General features: G+C 37.3%; 1 protein-coding gene across 2 annotated transcripts in view; it reads left to right on the top strand.

The window, feature by feature from the left end:
- The window catches only part of ARPC2 (actin related protein 2/3 complex subunit 2), a 100,799-nt gene extending 81,512 nt beyond the window's left edge, over positions 1–19,287 (top strand). The window contains exons 5-10 of one of the 2 annotated variants that reach the window (XR_012488694.1): positions 598–784; positions 2,687–2,780; positions 12,977–13,103; positions 15,601–15,752; positions 16,016–16,138; positions 18,813–19,287. Coding sequence is in view for 1 of the 2 variants with exons in the window: in XM_074307648.1 (XP_074163749.1) it covers positions 598–784; positions 2,687–2,780; positions 12,977–13,103; positions 15,601–15,701; positions 16,038–16,138; positions 18,813–18,837 (635 nt within the window). In the remaining variant the exon portion in view is untranslated. The remainder of the gene's footprint in view (positions 1–597; positions 785–2,686; positions 2,781–12,976; positions 13,104–15,600; positions 15,753–16,015; positions 16,139–18,812) is intronic. The other variant, XM_074307648.1, reaches the window with a different exon arrangement.
- Positions 19,288–20,359: the final 1,072 nt, after the last annotated feature.

The raw sequence follows: 20,359 nt of genomic DNA, 5'->3' as shown, positions 1-20,359 counted from the left end.
TCAGGATTCTCTGAAACTGTTCCTTAGATCATTTCTTATGATACCAGAGTATTCCTTTACTTTCATATATCATAATTTGTTCAGCCATTCTCCATTTTATGAGTATCTCTTTATTTTTCTATTCTTTGCCACCACAAAATAACCCCCCCCCCAAAAAAAAAAAAACACACACACACACACACACACACACACAAAACCCTGCACACATATATTTGCATGAGTCTTTTTTTTTTCATCGGTATCTTTAGGATTGGGCCTAACAATAATATCACTAGGTATGCAATTGAATAAGTTTTGGGGCTTAGTTGCACTTTGCTTTCCGGAGTGATTGGACCAATTTACAGTTCCACCAACAGTTTAATATACCTATTTTCCAAGGCCCCTCCAATATATTTGTCATTTTCCTTTTTTTTTCTCATCACCTCTGCCATTCTGATGAGCGTAAGACAAAGCCTCAGAACTGCTTTCCTTTACATTTTTTTTAATTGTTAATGATTTGGATTAATTTAGTAATTAATTTGCAGACTATTGATATCTTGGAATTCTTTAATGGTCATTTTAAACAAAATTACAGCTTAATGGATTTCCCTTCCTCAGGGTATAATGTCTCTTTGCTATATGACCTTGAGAACCTTCCTGCATCAAAGGACTCTATCGTGCATCAGGCTGGAATGTTGAAACGAAACTGTTTTGCCTCTGTCTTTGAGAAATACTTCAAATTCCAGGAAGAGGGAAAAGAGGGAGAAAACAGGGCAGTAATCCATTACAGAGATGATGAGACAATGTGAGTATGACCATCATGCTTATACATCATTCTTTATAAAGATTACACAATGCTCCTGAGAGGTTATTGATAATTTAGTATGGTCTTGGGAAAATTGTGTATCAGAATAATAGGCCTGTTGGAAATCAATACATTTTTAGGTATTCTTCCTGTAACCATATGAGGCCTTATTTCTCCTGCCCTCCTGCTTCTCTCTCCAATTTTCCGGAGGATCATATTAGAAGTAGACTTGTTTCTTAGTAGTCAAGACAAGGTGAGGGGTATTTACTATGCATCACAAATAATATATTAAGCAAAGTCAAGCAAAACAAATTCTCACATTAGTAGTGTCCAAAAATTTTGTCCTAATCTGCAGACTTAAGTTAATTCTCTCTAAAAAAGTGAGTAGTATGCTTCAGCATGGGTACATTGGAATCATAACTGCTGATTAATGGTTCTGAATTATCAGATTAACCCTTGATATTTATTTACAGTGTCTCTTAGGGAGAGATGATTAGTGTGACATTATAAAATGCATTGGTTAACGTAGGGGGAGATATATAAGATTTGTAGGTATGGCAAAGTGATAATCCTTACAAGAAAAAAAAGAATTAATTTTATATCCTCATATGACACCATTTTTATCTCTGCCTCATCCCAGATTCTTTGCTAAATAATGGTGGAAACCTAAAGAACTCTCCCATTTTCCATGGTATATTGTGCTCTCTTGTATACCCAATACAAATGAGTTCTGTGTTGTAGATCTCCCTTCTCCCAAGCAGGTCACCCATGATTGCCCCCCCACAGCCTACTTCCTGACAGAGACTATCTAGGAACCACAACTAGGGTTCTTTCATCATCACAGAAAATAAGAATGAGCAATATGATAGCAGTCCTGTCCAGTGATTACTTTTAGCAATCCCTGACTACCAAAGGGTTTCACTTCCAGCAGCAGCTCCTGTGGAAGTACCAAGTACTCTGAGGGAGATGTGTTTCCTTCTATCTCAGTCTTCAAAAATCAGATTTGGACAGGTGGTGGGCAAGCTTCTTCTTCTTGAAGAAAGTAAATCCCTAGTGTATTTGGGAATTTTCCAGTTTCCCAATAACACCATAATGAAAACAACTCCCATACTTTTTTTTTTTTTTTTTTTTTTTTTTTTTTTTTTTTTTACTATCCAAGTATAGCAGCCTCCGTAATTTTATTTACTTGATACTCTCAACAGAAACTTTTGAGCAATCTGTAAAATATATATATATATTTAAAAACAATGCATTTCTAGTGATAGAAAATACTAAAAAGTGTGACAAAATAAGTAAAATTAAACACATGTTCAAAAATTCTTATTTCAGAAGCATTAAAATGGTGTCAGAATTAAATTGCAGAAACTGAATACTCTCATTTCCCAAACTTTAATTTGCTATAGAACTGTTAATTAAAGGTTGCTTTAAGTAGGTCTTAGTGGGCTGCCTATATTTGAGGTCATTAATGCTTAATGTAGTTGACTGTCCTCAGTTTACAAATTTTTAGATTTCCTTTCTTGCCTTGAGTTTCCATTTCTGCTCTCAGTTACATTTTACTAAATCCAGAATCAAAGATCTTTGAGTTCCATTCTTTAATGTATTTTCTTTATAATCACAAATAATATTTGCATAAAATGAAAATTTGTTTTTCTCAGTGTTTATGATATAATTGCTTAACATCAAGCTCTCTTAATACATAGACATATCTCAGTATTGTCTTCTCTAGGAAAAAACTTTTGATGTCACCTTCCTGTCATAACCCTGTGATTCACAGAAGTAAATTGGCTGTTATCTTCATGGTTTTCCATAGTTTCTTCCATCTTTATTTCATTGATAAAAATCTTTAACATGGTCTCCAAAGACTCTTGCTTTTTTCATCATCTGCTGTTTTCTTCTCCGCAGGTATGTTGAGTCTAAGAAGGATCGCGTCACCGTAGTCTTTAGCACAGTATTTAAAGATGATGATGATGTGGTGATTGGAAAGGTGTTCATGCAGGTATGGAAAAAAAATAGCCTTGGGAGAAAATAGGCACCCTGGGGTGTAGAGCAGTTGTTTGGTCATGTCCAACTCTTCCTGACCTCATTATTAGAGTGATTTGCCATTTCCTTCTCCAGCTCATTTTATATGAGAAAACTGAGGAAAGAGAGTTAAGTGACTTTGCTAGCATTACACAGATGTTAAGTGTCTGTAGCTAGATTTGAACTAAGGAAGTTGAATTTTCCTGATGAGTTTTCTGGCACACCATCCACTCTGCCATTTATCTGCCTTAGAGCAGAAGTAGTTTCCTAGTTGATTCAGCCCTGCTCAGGGCCACCTAGTGGTACAATTTACTCAGCAAATGGAGTCTGAGCTTGAATGAAATCACCTTAGGGCATATCTAATCACCCTCCTCAGAAAAAGCTAATCTAATAAAGAGCACTAAAAAGGTTTACTGGGATGTTTTATAATTGGATTTGTGGTACTGGAGAGCTCAACCATGAGGCCCATGGCGGCTTTGGCATAATCTGCCATTGAATGAATATATCTAAGATGTTTTGTTTTGTTTTTTGTTTTTTAGTTAAAACATTCAGATTTCATTTTCTTAAGATTTTAACCACTGTACTTTGATACAATGGTTAAAGTCTTAAGAAAATAAAATAATACTTTGATTTTGTAATGTATGTCAGGGTGATAAATTTGAAAAGGTAAAAGAAACTGGGTTTACTATTGGGGAATTTGCTTATAAGAAGACTATATTAAGGATAATTTATATGTTCTTTAAGCAAGAAAAATCACATCTGAGTGCAGCTTTAATATACTGTCAGGTTTTTTTTCCTTCCTTTTTTTTCTGTTTAGGGAGTTAATCAGAAATTCTAGTATTTTTAAATGTCTTATTCCTTATTTAGAAAAATTAGATGAATATTTTAACTCTATGAAGCAGTACAGTAACTAGATATCCTTTTCAGACCTCGAAATCAGCCTTTTGGACAAGCTTTTCATGGTAGTTGATGCAAAATTGACAGAAGAGTGAAGGCCAGAAACATAGCAATTGGGCTAAATCCAGATCCACAGGCTAATTTTGAAGACCACAAATATGCTGCAGTACATATTTAGAATTGTCTGGTTTTACTAGTACTGTTCCATTTTATTCCAGGAGACATCTTAATTTATTTGTACTTTACTCAGATCCCTTCATGGATGGTTTATCAACAGTCAGGTCCTTTGGAGAATTTGGAATATTTAACCTCTGTCTTTTAAGATTAAACCCCACCTTTAAAAGTGAAGACATTAGGATAGTTATCGAAAAGGAAAGAGAGCCACCTGCATATCATTGCATATTTGCAAAAATACATCTGGAAACCTAGATGTGAAATCATAAAGTTTTCTGCAAAGTCAGAGAACTGAGAGAATTTACTGGTGATGACCAAAAATGACCTACTATTTTGCTAGTCTTTGAAACTATTCACCAGAAACCTATTCTGGGCTCTGGCCATTTAAATATTTAAGATGAGAAATACAGGCACACAGCACAAAAGAAGCATGTAGTTGATTGAACTTATGGTCAAGAGTAGTGACTATAAGGACCTGAAGTTCCATCCTTTTCTCCCCTATCTTATATAGTAATGTTCCACTTTGGCCTATTTCCTTTGTAGTCATACAGAACCAACTTAAAATTAGAATATGGAACGGAGTCTGATAAATGTTCACTCTTATTCAGAAAGTTCATGTTTTTAAAGACAGCAGGCTTATAGTGCTTAAAGATTAGAATGTAGTTATGTTCCCTTTTATATGATAAAGTGCAATGAATCAGTACAACAGCTAGGAAAAATACTCCTAGTCTCTTCTAGGATTAAAGAAACAAATGTCTTTTAGGTTTACTATGCCATAGCAGTTTTGGAGAGAAGAAAAATGACATGTTGTACCCGAATCTGAATAGTGGGAACTTGTCATGGTTACAGTGAAATACACAACAGAGAAATAAATGGAAGGTAGTGGGGGGAGGGAGGGTATGTGATTTAGAAAATTAAATAGGAAGGAGGCTTCAAAAATAATGACATTTAAAGTAGACCAAACTTCACAAAATCTGTATATTTCCAAATGTACAGAATTGATTTTTTTTTTTAAATAAACATCCATGCACCTGGCTATAAATAATGAATATATCAGAGAACCTTGAGGTGTATGAGAGAAAAAAGACATTGACATGGTGTATCTCACCCCTACTTGAGGTTCTCTTGATACACCATGGCAATGTCTTTTCTCTCATACAGTGTTATAGTGCTAAGATATCAAGGCTGGGGTCTACCTGTTCTAGAGAATTGTGCATCTTGTTCTTCTCAGGTATGCAGATACTAGTACTGCAGCATTATTAAACCAAAGATTTTGCATTCAGAACTGGTTGTATGCCCCAGTAGGTAATCCATCATAAAATACTGTTTACACAAATTATCTTTGAAAAACCTTCAGCCAAAAAAAAAAAAAGTATATTTGTTATTCTGTTTCTCCTGGTCATGCTAACAAAACAGTTGGATTATATTTTGAACATTTTGTAGCTCTTGTTCTAGCTGCAGCAGCAGTTGGAACTGATTATACAAGAAATGACAGAAACTTGAGTAGGAAGTTACATTGATTTCAGTTTGTGATTGACAGGGTAGGGAAAAATAACTGCATGACATGTAGCCGAGATGGGGCATGGATGGGTTGATAAAACCACCAGAATTTACATATTACTTAACCAAAATAAAATAAGTAATCAAGAAACCTGGAAGAGAAAGAAAGCAGTGATGGAATCATATGTGTAAATTCTTTCTTAGTAGATTTTTATCCGTTAACTCTAGAAGAATGTCTCTTATTCAACCGTATAGATTGAGAGTGTGATTTATAGCAAGTATTCTCTATAGGAAATAATGGATAGTTCAGCTAGATTCTGACTTTAATGCAGACCTGTGATCAAATTCAGTAATATTTACCAACCAGAAATATCTCCTGCGTGCTTCCCACCTGAGATCAGTCGCAGAGTCTGGTAGAAAACAGGAGCACAGTGTCCATGCCAGTACCATATGCTATGTTTTCAGCCCTTGTCCAAATAGATTTTTATTTATAGAATCAGCCAGACAGTGAGGCATGCCTAGAATCCTGCTACCAGGGAAACAGAAGCTGCTGAACTGCTCCTATTAGATAGATAGAGTTAATTCTCTCTTTTTAACAAATGAGGAAAAAGCGTCTTAGTGGTTAAGTCACTCACTTTAACCTAGCTGTAGTTTAGTCACTTTCACTCTTCATAGCCCCCTTTGAGGGTCACAAGATACTGACAGAAATACTAGAGTGGTTTGCCATCTGCTTATCGTGCAAATGAAGAAACTGAAGTGAACAGAGGCACACAGCTACTAGTAAGTGTCGGAGACCAGCATCTCCAGACCCAATACTTTACCTCCTGCCCCATTAACCCAGCTACAAAAGGTTATAGCCTGGACTCCCACGTCTTAGACTGATTGCACAATATCACAGCTACTACTTAGTTCTACTCCTTTACTCTTCTTTAAGCTAAATAGACTCATTTTTCATATTCATTTTGAGTGTCTTCATGCAAGGCACCCTTTTTCTTTTATTTTTTTTAATTATAGCTTTTTATTGATAAAACATATGCATGGGTAATTTTTCAACATTGGCTCTTGTAAAACCTTCTGTTCCAACTTTTCCCCTTTCCCCCGACCCTCTCCCCTAGATGGCACGTAGTCCAATACATGTTAAATATCTTAAAATATGTTAAATACAATATATACATATTTATACAGTTATCTTTGTACACAAGAAAAATTGGATTTAGAAAGAAGGTAAAAATAACTTGAGAAGGAAAACAAAAATGCAAGCAGACAACAGAAGGAGTGGAAATGCTATGTTGTGGGTCATACTCATTTCCCAATGTTCTCTCTTTGGGTGTAGCTGATTCTCTTCATTACTGAACAATTGGAACTGGTTTGGTTCATCTCATTGTTGAAGAAAGCCACATCCATCAGAATTGCTTATTATTAGTATTGTTGAAGTGTATAATGATCTCCTGGTTCTGCTCATTTCACTCAACATCAGTTCATGTAGGTCTCTCCAAGCCTCTCTGAAATCATACTGCTGGTTGTTTCTTTTAGAACAAGAATATTCCAATAACATTCATATACCACAATTTATTCAGCCATTCTCCAATTGATGGGCATCCACTCAGTTTCCAGTTTCTTGCCACTCTGAAAAGGACTGCCACAAACATTCTTGCGCATAGAGGTCCCTTTCCCTTCTTTAAAATCTCTTTGGGATATAAGCCCAATAGTAACACTGCTGAGTCAAAGGGTATACACAGTTTGATAACTTTTTGAGCCTCGTTCCAAATTACTCTCCAGAATGGTTGGATCCGTTCACAACTCCACCAACGATGAATCATGTCCCAGTTTTCCCACATCCCCTCCAATATTTATCATCATTTCCTGTCATCTTAGCCAATCTGAGAGGTGTGTGGTGATATCTCAGAGTTGTCTTAATCTGCATTTTTCTGATCAATAATGATTTAGACAAGGCCCTCTTTTTCATATGTCAGCATATCAGTGTCAAGGTAAACCTCAGACTCTTGCTTGTTTATCTAGCTATATGTAGCTAGATAACATTTAATATTATATCATAAAAATAAATTGATGTTGTTCTCTGTTCTGCCAACTCTGAGCAGCAGCAGTCAGTCCTATTCTGTCTGTCCTGGTTCTAATATACTCAAAGGCTTCCAGGATCTCAGAAATTTGAATGTTCCTTCCAGTGAAGTAGCTTTCAATCCATCTTTGCCTCATGTCAATTACATATCATGAAGTAATTTTTTTTTCCTATCCTGCCAATCCCAAACTGAAATCAGTGTCACTGCCTACTCTAAAAGTTTTTGTCATTTCTTGCATAATCAGTTCTTCTTGGTCAGAATTAGGTATAGAAGAGCGGTTCCCCTTGTTACTAAAGTGAGCTAAAGCAGAAGAAAAATTTACATGAGGGTAACAACTGAAGGACTTTTAAGTACTCTAATATAAATGAAAGACCAGATTTCCAGTGGGACATAAGACGAAACATATTACCTACCTCTCAAAAGAGACACTAGACTAAAAGAGAATAAAATGTGTCCTTTTTTTTTTTTTTTTTTTTTTTTTAACATGGCAACTGCGTTTGATTAACTTATTATTTGTTATGAGGGTTTATATTTCTTCCTCTTGGTTTTTAATGGAAGTGAGATAGAGTTAATACAAGTGCCAAAAAAGAGGACATTTGATGCTTTGCTTTAGTGCAGAGACAGAATTTCAGAAGCCAGCATGAACAAGCACTTCCCCCCCCCCCAAAAAAAAAAAGTCAGTGATTTGAAATGGAGACTCAGTTTCATATATGATCCTCTTATGTTCTGTGTCTGCAGAAATGGTTTTTTATTAAGTTCATGAGATTTTACAAGAATGAACTGAGCACAAGCGTCAAGAATGTATTAACAGTTTGGTCTTTGCAGGAAGTCTTAGGATTACTGCTCTGTCTTGCCTCCTTAGTTTGTGGTCTCTTTCCAGAACTCACATCTGTTTTCTTCTCATGAGTTTCCAATGCCTTGCATTCACATCAGAAGAGCACTTGCTCCTCCTATTAGGTCTTTCCTTTGTGGATGTACTTATAGGTATGCATAAGTATGCTGCTAATCTAGCTTCTTATTTCATCTTGTGTATACGGTATATGTACTTTCAATGTCATTGTTGTAATCAATATCAGAAATATCCAGATAACTCAGCAGTACTAGTGTTTGGGATATACTTTTTCTGTAGATTTCTAGTTCATTTAAATTCTCTTACTCTGCATTTGTGGATAGCTCATTAGAATTGACTCCCTTCTTGGACATTGTCTCAAGTGAAATAATAGCTAGCTTCACTAATAATCTTCTTCCTATATTCTAACTTTTCTTATTTGTGTTTGACTTTGGAGAAGTTTATGGGCACTTCTCTCTCCACTTTGAGTTTAAAGCATTTTTTTTTTTTTTTTTTTTTTTTTTTTTTTTTTTGAGGCTGGGGTTAAGTGACTTGCCCAGGGTCACACAGGTAGGAAATGTCTGAGATCAGATTTGAACTCAGGTCCTCCTGAATTCAAGGCTGGTGCTCTATCCACTGTGCCACCTAGCTGCCCCAAAGCAAATTTACTTAATGGAGTTTTGTTGTTATTATTACAAAGAGCCTTTTGTCAAGGCTGAAGCCTATGGACCCCTTCTCACAATAGTATTTTTAAATGTATAAAATAAATCTTAAATTATTTTAAAAGAATATCAGGAACTCCTCATTTAAGGCTTCTTGAACAGACCTACAAATCTCTGAGAAAATACATTTTTATTGCTGCTTTCAATTCCCAGACAAAAATAACTCAGATAAAAATGCCATAGTAGGTAGAGCTTTTTCCCCGTTCTCCCACCTGGTAATCCCTTTCCTTCTAAGGCTTTCTTCTATGTAATCTCTTATTTTTTACAAACCAATTTTTATATACCTCTCTCCATTAGAATGTACACTTCTTAAGAGCAGGCTCTGTTGTTACTTTTCATTTTCATGTGCATATGTATTAAATTTTTCAACACAAAACTGAAGTTATGTAGCTACACTAGAATTACAATGAGTTTAAAAACAGTGTCTGTTTCTTAGAAACTCCCATCTCAGTTGAAGTTAATATTTGTTATAAAGTTTGTGATAATTTTTTTCAATCCATATTTGTATACCTATTTTTTAATTACGTTGAAACCATTCTTACCTTTCATCTTTTTCTTTATATTATTCAGGAGATTTATCATCTGATTTTTGGAAATGGGAACCTAACTTTTTTTTTTTTTTTTTTTTTTTTTTTAGTTTCTTAAATATAATTGGGTAGTGATGCAATTCTTGGTCCATCATAATAACCTGACTTAACTATTTCTTAATTGATCATTTCTTTATTTTAACTTCTGGTCCAGAAATTTAAATTCTGTTAATACTAACTCAGTTTGGTTTTTGTGTATTTATGTGTGTATGTTTTTAGCACTTTATATAAATTCTTATCTTATTTGGTCTGTAGAATAACCCTGTAAAATAGATAAGTTATTTCCATTTTGTAGGTGTAGAAACTGGCTCAAATGGTAAGTGTCTCAAGCAGGATTCCAACCCAGGCCTTTCTAACTTCTTGTCCTGCTGTTCATCATATGTACAATATTCTCTGTCACTGTCTTTTTATCTAAAGAAATTTACCCACAACCCGAATCCTTAGCCATTAAACTGATCCACTTAACAGATAAGAGAAAAGAATAAAAATAAAGAAGCTGTTTAAATCTTTAGCAGAATAGAAAGGTATTTTCTACAGCAAATCAGTTGCCAAAGAAAAAAATACCTTACTTAGCTATTCAGAAGCATCTGTAAAAACTTACTCTCCAAGCCTCAGGAATTTCCACTCTGAGTCAGCTTTCTCTCTTTCAAAGCAGTTCCCTTCCCAACAATCAGCTGAGTTAGAAATGTGAGCCTGTTTCCTTTTGAGAAGAGAATGCATCTAAAAGGAAACTAAACAAACCCAAATCAAGCCCACAAGCATTTAAGTGCTTACTACATTTTAACCACTGTGCTAAGCACTGAAGAATCAAAACCAAATTGTTCTTCTCTCCTCTTCCTCCCCAAAAGTCACTGCCCTTAAATATCTTATATTCTAAGGAAAGACAGCATGTAAACAAGAGATATATGGTGGAGATGAAAGAATGATCTTAAATAGGCTGGATTTTGAAGGAAGTCAGGTAATCTAAGAAGTAGAAGGTGTTTGGGTATTTCAGGAAGGAATGCCAAAATTATGGAGAAGGAGTCCAGGTGTACTAATGTTGCCATGATAAAGAGTGATGGGAAGAGAGTAAATTGTGGAAAAGAACTTTGATTGCCAAAGGACTTAATACAGAATCCTGGATAAAAGTGAGCTACATTTAGTTTGAAATGGGGACATCCACTTCATGATGTCCAGAAGGCAGGTGGTGATAAAAGACTGGAGTTAAACTTTTAGAAACTAATGAATTTGCCAAGCAAGAGTTTAAAATAAAAAGAGAAGGGGAGCCCAGGACAGAATCTTGGAGACAACTACATTTAACAATCCTGACATGGTTGAAGAACCAGCAACAGACTCTAGGAAAAGGTGGGGTTAGATAAATAGAGAGCAATGTCAAGAAAATATAAAGAGAAAAAAATCTCCAGAAAGAAAAGCTGATGAATAAATAATGGCAAAGGCTTTAGAGAAAGAGGGCCCAAGAAGGGTCAGAATTAAAAGAGACCATTAGATTGGCAGTTAGATCATTGGACGATACATAGTAATGTAAAATTTTTTCCAATATGTTAATTGGTTTTGCTGAGGTTTTTGTTTTTGTTTTTCATTCTTTATTATAAGAAGACATGGCTGTCTGAGAAACGGGGAAGAGGCATACAGAGGAAGTCTATATAGAAGTGATATAAAAACAATATAAATTTTTTTTTTTAATTGAAAGAGACAATTGATAGTTCTGTCAGTTTAAATGGAATGGGTGGCATCATAAACCAGATTGCAGGGTTTAGAAGGAAGGAAGGATAACTAAAATGGAGGCATCCTTCTAAGATAACCATTAACTTTATAAGCCACTCAAGAAGCTGTGTGGGCTAGAGGCCAGCAGAATGGGAGTAGTGGGGACATGTATAAAAATCTAGGAAGAATTTCAAATGCTAATCTAAGGAGCTTATTTATGTTTGATCCTGGAGCAGGAGTTTTAACCAAAATGTCTGGAGTCCCATAGCACTTTTGTGAAACTGTGTACCCTTTTATAGAATAACATTTATGAATGTTTGAAATATGTAGAATTACAAACAAAATTAAGGTTTTGTAAGAGTGAATGCTGAAAACTTTTTGCATATATTTTGAAAATAAATTTTTTTAGAGAACAAGTTCATAGATCCTTTAACTCTGACTTAGAACTTTTGTCCTAGAAATACTGGGGAGCCATCAGGAGTGGTAATATAATCAGACCTGCCTTTTGCTTCAAATAAAAGTAATAGATAATTACAATATAGATCTTAAAGGTATTTTTAATTTATTGAAAGTCTGCTGGGAGATATGATATATTGTAATTTACTCGCTGTTTTGTATTGACCCAGAGCTTCAAGGCCAAAAGCCTTTGAAAGTTAAGTATTTGATTTTTAACTTGGTGTTTTCTTTTAAAAAGCAGAAAACTAGTAGTTAACCTATACAGGGATAGCTCAGAGATATTGCAGGGCCTGTTTCAGATCACCAAAATAAAGTAAAGAGCACAATAAAGTGAGTGATGCAGTTTTTTTTGTTTGTTTCCCATTGTATATGAAAGTTGATGTTTACACTATAGTGTATTAGTCTATTAAGTGTGCAGTATTATTACATCTAAAAATAATGTAAATCTTTTAATTTTTAAAATCCTTTATTGCTAAAAAGAAAAAAATGCTAACCATCATTTGAGCCTTCAGGGACTCAATCTTTCTGCTGAAAAGAGAGGGGAGAGGAAAGAAGGAAGGGGTTATGGCTTGTCCTAGTGCTGATGGTTGCTGAAAGTTGAGGAAACTGTGGTGGTTTCTTACAATAAAACAACAGTGAAGTTGGCCCAATGAAAGGTTTTTAATGCTAAAACCCTAATGTCCTTCAATATTGTTGTGTCTTAGGAAATAGGGAGAGAGATGGGAAAAGGGTTGGTCACTGGAGCAGCCAAAACACCTAACATTTTATCTGTTATGTTTTCAGTTTCTCTCACTCCAAAACAATTACAATAGTTACATCAGAAATCACTGATTACATATTACCATAACATATGTAATAAAAATAGGAAAGCTTTTGAAGCATTATAAGAATTACCAAAATGTGACACAGAGACATGATGTGAATATGTGCTCTTGGGGAATGATATAGGTAGGTTTGTTAGACACAGACTTGTCAAAAGTCTTCAATTTGTTTTTTAAAATGTGCAATAAAGGAAAACACAATAAAATGAGGTATGCTTGTAATATACACTAAAATTTGCTACTAGCAACCATCAAGAAGTTTTCCAATGATACCTGAATGGTGATAAACCCATAATTCTGCTTCCTTTCCCTAGCTATCCCAACAGTTCAGGTTTCCCTCAAACATGGATTTGCATCCCATTTGATGCTAAGTTGTCTTCTTTGCCTTTTCTTTTATCTTTTAAGGAATTCAAAGAAGGACGCAGGGCCAGCCACACAGCTCCACAGGTCCTCTTTAGCCACAGGGAACCTCCTTTAGAGTTGAAAGACACAGATGCTGCTGTGGGTGATAATATTGGCTATATCACTTTTGGTGAGTTGAACAAAGTTAAGACCTTGGTGTATTTGCCTTAGTAATGACTTCAGAATATTGAGCACTAAGAGCTCTGGGTAGAACTTTTTCTTATTGAAGTGGACAGCAACAAAAATTCTAAAACCTCCTTATTACCTGGAGAGTAAGTAGAATCTATAAATGGTGGGACCCAGGAAAGGGTAAACTCAGCAGGCTTAGTACTTTTGCTTAGTACTTTTTTCTTTAACTGATGTGCACACTTGCCACATGGAGAGAGATTCTTAACTTTTGGTTTAGGGAATGAAGGGAAGTCAGAATGATTTCATCAATGTAACAAAAATCCTAATGTGGAAACTGCTTCCTCCATTTCCTAATACAGGTCTTATGAACATCTCTTATGGGGCCCTGTGAGAATTAAGTGCATTGTTCAAGGTCCCACTTACTCAGTATGTCAGAGGTATCCCTTAAGCCATTCTCTATCCATGTTATACAACTTTTTAATGAAGTGCTCATTGAATGTGTGGGCAAATTAAATGTTAAATATCAGCCTGTCCTGACCATGAGCTTTTAGAAATCCATAAAATACTGCCTAGGAAAAGAATTTGGGTTTTTTATTCCCTAAAGCAGCAGGTGGAATTAGTTCATCCCAAACCCTTTCACTGAAGTAATGAATCTGTCTTTGCTGCAGTTTCCTTTGTCATTTGGAACTGGAAGATTATTCCAGGTCAATCTGGAGTAGATTCTCGTACACCATTCTTTGAGAAAATTTAATTGCATTTAAAATGCCTAAAAAGATTCACTTCCAGAGATTTTTGCATGAGCCCACAAATAACTTCTTTGACAGTGGAGTTTACAAAAGTAAATGGAAGACAAAACCTACTACAAACAGATGTAAAAATGAGTATCTCAGTAATTGCCTGGACCTAAAAAAGTCCATTAGATAAATGGGAACAAGAGACCAACCAAGCTGTTTGTGCAATATAGTTTTATTTGATTTTGTTAAATATTTCCCGATTAACATGTAAATAATTTTTTCTTCATGTACTTGCTTATTTTTTATTTTTACAAGTCTTCTTGAGATTTTTCTTTAATACCACTTGCTAGCTCCTTTTTACAACACTAAGAAACAATACTAAGAAGCTCAGAAGAAGAAAAAAAACTTATTATTTTCTAAACAAAGCCAATCATATAATCTCCATGTTGGAGAGAAAACTTTTAAGGTCTACTGCTGTGTAGAACCTCAGAAAACATGTAGGGAAAATGTGCATTTTTAATCCTTTGGGTAAGGAGATTTCCCTGAGTTATGTGTTTTATTTAATCAAATCCAATGTCATTCCATTCCCTTCAGCAAAAATTGATAAAATAAGTACTGTATGATGTACTAGTTGCTGTAGAAATGAAGGCAAAAGGCAAAACAATTTCTGCCTTCAAGATACTTATATACGTTAAATATGTTAAAGTATATGTTTAACACAGTATAGGCATACATATCAATACAATTATTTTGCTGCATATAAATAATTTCTAAGTTATTTTTTAAAATGCTGTGTTCCACATTCTCCCTCTCACCACACCCCTCTCCTTGATAAAACAGGCATTTAATTACCACTTGTACATGTGAAATCACACAAAATACATTTCCATATTAGCCATATTGCAAAAAAAAAAAAAAAACCAGAAAAAATAAAGTTTAAAAAAGTATTCTTCGGTTTACATTTAGAATTCATCAATTCTCTCTTTGGAGGTAGATTTCATTTTTCATCATAGAGCCTTGGGAATACTAAGAGGTTTTTTTTTTTTCTTTTTTATGTATGTATTTTATATTTAATTTATGAAATAAAACAAGTATTTCCATAATATAGTATAATAAAAAATGATCACACATGATACTGTAAAATATTACATACAGCTTGCTATTTCTTTTAAATATATAAAAGCTATCATGTGAATTTCTTTTTCCCCCCCTTTACTAATGGAATTTTAAATGATACACACAGTGTATCTCAAGAGCATCTCTTTACTTCAAGAATAAAATGATTAAGACATAGGATTTTTTGGCTCTTTTTCCTGAATGATTAATGTAGATTATTTCCCACACAGTAATCCAACCTCCACCCCACAGAGAATTGTCTGATGCCATCCATAGGAATCGGTAGCCTTGTCATAAATAGAAGACAAATTCCAAAAAGAAATATGTGTTCCTAGAATTGTGAACCAGAATGACAGTTCAGAGGAGAAATCCTGAACCTTTATGGAGATTGATTCTGAACTAGGTTCTCTTTTGCCCTTGGTTTCCACAGGGCTTCCAACCCTTGCTCTCATTTCACCATGCAGCCATTCATTGCCACAAGGTTAATTGAGATTACCTAGGAAGCAGCTTCTGTAACTTGTATGTGATTAAGTGAGTGGGTTGTGCCTAACAAAAGGAAAAAAGGGACCCTGCTGTAACCTTCTGTTCCTTCCACAATTCTTGAGTTCCAACAGAACATACTGATGGCTTCTTTTGTTCCTTCTCCAGTGCTGTTCCCCCGCCACACCAATGCTAATGCCAGAGACAATACCATTAACTTGATTCACACATTCCGGGATTACCTGCACTATCACATCAAATGCTCCAAGGTAAGGGACTTAATGAGCAACGAGAGGAAATGTTCATGTCTTCTGTTTGCTGTCAGTCTTCCCACCATGCATCAGAGCATGATCGTATCCTTCCCTGCCTGCCACAAGTAGAGGCTTCAGCCTCAAGCTTATTGCTGCCTTCCCCAGCCATGTCAGCCCCCAGGGCATCCCTGCCATGAGGGCCGGCTAGTCTGACTTCAGGTCCTCTGCACCTGATAAATGGCTCCAGGAAGACATTCCTCACATCTCTTCCCTAAGGAGCATCAAAAGAACTTCATGCGATGCTTAATTTCAAAGCTGAATCTCCCCTTCAGTGCCTACTTTGTTTGCTTCCAGGCCTATATTCACACACGAATGCGGGCAAAGACATCTGACTTCCTCAAGGTGCTGAACCGCGCACGCCCAGATGCAGAAAAAAAGGAAATGAAAACCATCACGTAAGTGCGCCAGTCTCTGTGGGCTCTTGACAGTTTGCTTGGGTCTCTTGTGGGGAAGATGGGGTGAGTTTGTGTGATCTTTTAATAAATTGGGCATTCTCAGGCTGAAGAGTCATGTTAAGGGCTGAGCCACACTAGGGGCCCACCCACTTCTCCAAAGCAGAGCCTGGCTCTTCCACTGCTATCAGAGAAGAGATGAGGGCAGAGGCAAAGCTGGCGGGCTGCCTGGCCTGTCCTCAGGATGGAGATTACATGCCTGAAGAGCTGGGAGTTCCAGGGGCTCAGCCTCTGTGTGGTGCCCACAGTGTTTGTCCATGGATGATAATACTTACCCCACAGTGGTGGGGAATCCAGAATGAAAAAGGGACTCCCTGTCTTTGAGGAGTCTGAGCTGTCGGCTCCCCAGGCCTGTGTGATGAGATGCTCAAATTAAACTTTATCCTAGTGTACATCTGGCAGGTGGACACATGCCTCGGTCCTTTCTGAGCGAATCTTCCACTGCTGTTGTTGGAGAGGGACGAGGAGGGTGCCCACCCCAAGCCTCAGTCCTATAGGCTTGTGTTAGCAGAAACGCTCTCTTTCTGGTTTCTGGGAAAGAGGGCCGTGCGCTTTTATATCAGCTGTAAATTGGTAGTGGGAGACTCTCTCAGCTCTTTGGAGTTAAGCTGCCCAGTAAACTTGCCACCCAAATCTGAGCGGGTCCTTCTGACAGACGCCTGAGGACTCCTGTCTGCCATTTCTTCTGCTGCTCCCTGGCAGATCTCTGGATGGCCTGGGCGAGGGGGGTGGTCAGAGCAGCTTCCTGCTGCTGCCGCTGCTACCTCCTTAAGTTCTTGTCCCTTCCTGAGGTTCACAATGTCCCCTTTCCCTGCTTGCTCTTCACAGGAGTTCCTATTTCAGCAAGTACCACATGGGTGACCTCAGTCGTGAGGCCTCTAGCTTCGAGCTGCATTCAGGGCCCAGTGGAGAGCCAGTCAGTAGTGTTGAGGCCAGGAGATGAAACGGCAGATAGGTACAACAGAAGGGAAGCTTGTGTCGGTCATCCTGTCAGGACCCAGACAGGAAGGCCGGGTAGCGTAAGTAGATAGTTATAGGATTGCCTGCGGGATGATTCTACTCTGGTTGGTAATAGCTGGTCCACCTGGAGGGAGAACCAGACATAAATCTCACTTAGTGCCACATGCCTCGTCTGTCAATAAATAGGTGTATCTTGAGATTTTCTCCCTATGTAATCATGTCATCAAGGGCTCGAAATCCCCATGAGAACCAATGGTTTTCAATTTCCTTCCCACCAAAATTTTAACAAAAACTATTAAAGAAAAACAGATTAAATATAATACTTAACCTCTGTTTCTGAATAAAATACAAATTTTTTTAAAAGGCATGTATAGAGACAGTAAGTAATTGGGGAGGAAGCAAGGGAAATGGCTGATTCCCAGACTATCTGTCCTTGACCAAAAGTCATCAGAGGATTCACAGAGGAGATACATTAAACATACATTAAAAACAAGATTCCACCTAATGAGATAAAGACATTTTCCTGAGCTGGAAGAAAACAATTCCAAAGCTTTCTACATCCCTTTTCCACTGCATTCAAGGAGACTAGATAGCTCTGGAAATTAAGTGAAAGAGGATGAGATAGCCTTTCTTTTATAGAAATGGGAACTGGACACAAGGATGCAACTTGCTTCTGGATCTTTGGGACCAATACTAAACACCCAAAACTTTTTGAAGGATGGGAACTTGTTTGGGATGGGTTGGTGGTTGGATTTTTGTTTGGGGATATTTTGTTTTGATTTTGTCAAGGGGGAGATTTAACAGGACCTGAAACTTTAAAGCAATTAACCATCATTAATCACCAGTACCAGACATTACAAAAGGCAGTAGGGTCCTATTTCCCACATAAGATCTGGGTTCCCATTGTTTTGGCTCCAGCAAAGAAGCTTTACAGACCAGTGTGCAAAATTACTTCTAGGTTCCTTGCAAATATTAAGGGTTTTGGCTCTGGTCTGATCCAAACCAGGGAGAAGGATGCTTTCTTTAGCACTGAAGGGCTGGGGACAAGAACAGGGATCCCTTCATGACAACCAGAGGTCACTCACTACCTGGGGCTCTTTCACAGAGCCAGCTTTCTCCAAATCTAGTAGTCCAAAATAATAATGACATGACATCCTTTGTAGAGTGAAGAGCTAAGCTCTTTAATAGCATTGAATTGGATGAACTCTGGAGCTCTCAGCCTGGGATCTGATTCCCTCCCCATGACTACGTACAAGACTGACACCTCACTCATGCACATGCTCAGGCCAAATGGGAACAACCTTTCTGGGTTAAGGGCTGAAAAGAACTCGAGAGACACTTCTGGTCTGAATTGTGGGTGATTTCACGTGGAGCTGTCTCTAGTCCTCTCATCCTGTCCATGCCCTTGGATCTCCCCCAACTGCGCTGCCAGCTACTTCCGAGGACTCTGGGAAGCGTACAAGGCCTCTTAAAGACTCCCCAGAACCCTCATGGCACTGAAAGCACACCCTTCCCCTTCCCTGGCCAAGGCTGCCCCTGAAGTGTGACCCTTCCCCTTCCCCTCAGGCCTGGCTTCCTGGGATGGCCATCTTAGAAACATCATGGGGGGATACTGCCCAGCCAGAACCCAACTCTCATAATACTTCTCTTCTCCAAGGGGGAAGACGTTTTCATCCCGTTAAACTCATGGGAACAGACGGAATTGGAGGCTGAAGACAAGGCTGGAGCGCTTGCTACCAGATAACCGGAGCTCTGAATGTTGCACCTCTCCAGATTCTAAAGGAATTCTCCCATTTTGGTTCTATTTTGTATGTTTGGAAAATAATCTGCAGAATCGAGCTGTGCTTGCAAGGACTTCATAGTTCCCAAGAATTTAAAAAAAAAAAAAAAAAAAAAAAAGAATTCCACTTTGATCAATTTAATTCTTTTTCTTTATCCCTCCCTCCCTCATCACCACCACCACCCTTCTCTCATCCTCTCTCCAAGCTGTTTCGCTTTGCAATACGTTACTGGTAATGAGTTGCAGAAAATACAATATTAACTTGTTTTTCTCCTAAGTATTTGAGTTTAAAACTCCTGTATCTAAAAATACGGTTGGGGTTATTAATAAAGAAGAATCTTTCTATCTTAAAGTAGAAGTTGGTGAATTTGTAGTCTGATCACAAAGCAAAGGGACCTAGAAGAGGGGTGCCTGACCCAGAGAAAAGGAAACTAGACTTGAAGTTGTTGCTGGTGATTTGAGGCAAATCATTAAACCTCTGGCCTCACTTCTCCATATCCCTGAAACAGGAATATTGGACAGAATAGCTCAAGCTATGAGCCCCTGAGTTTTGACTTGAGGCCCAATTTATCTCATACCATTGGTGCCCCCATGGGAAATCCACAAACCTCAAAGATGCCTCCATTATGGGTGTATTACATATGAGAGGGAAAGGTAGCTAGCTAGAAGTAGCCATTCTCACCATTCTCACCTTCATCTAAGCTCAGCCCCTGTTCAGGCTTCCATGAAGCTGACAAACCAGAGTAAAAACATTCCTTTACCTTCAATTTTCTGCATGTCCCGTACTAAGTGCTGGAAATTCACATTGAAAAAGGAATCCTGACCTTTTCAGAGCTTGAATTCAAAAAGGAAGTTGTGATCTGTAGAGTCGCTGGAACAGCTAATTAGTATGCTCTCCTTAGAAGCAATAATATTGATGCATTTATTTGAGTATTGTGCTCAGAACAAAAGGTGGCCAGACAGATGGCAAGATTGTCAAGGTGGATGACTGGGTGACATGAGCGGAATCTAGCCTGCTGCTATCTAGAGATGGTTAATTACTTTCATCAAAACATCTTGGCCCCGGGGGATTTTTTTTACGTTAAATCCAATAAATGCATACATATTTATACAGTTATGTCGCACAAGAAGAAAAATAAAATGTAAGCAAACAAAAAGAGTGAAAAGGCTGTGTTGTGAACCACACTCAGTTCCAACAGTCCTCTCTCTGGATATAGCTGATTCTCTTTATCACTGAACAATTGGAACTGGTTTGAATCCTCTCATTGTTGAAAAAAGCCAAATCCATCAGAATTGATCATTTTATAGTGTTGGTGCTGTGTATAATGATCTGGTCCTGCTCATTTCACTCAGGATTAGTTCCTGTAAGTCTCTCCAGGCCTTTCTGAAATCCTGTTGGTCATTTCTTACAGAACAATAATATT

This window comes from Sminthopsis crassicaudata, chromosome 3 (genome assembly GCF_048593235.1).
Source record: "Sminthopsis crassicaudata isolate SCR6 chromosome 3, ASM4859323v1, whole genome shotgun sequence".
Lineage (NCBI taxonomy): Eukaryota > Metazoa > Chordata > Mammalia > Dasyuromorphia > Dasyuridae > Sminthopsis > Sminthopsis crassicaudata.
The sequence above is the reverse complement of the archived record's forward strand: the minus strand, read 5'-3'. Positions and strand labels throughout refer to the sequence as shown.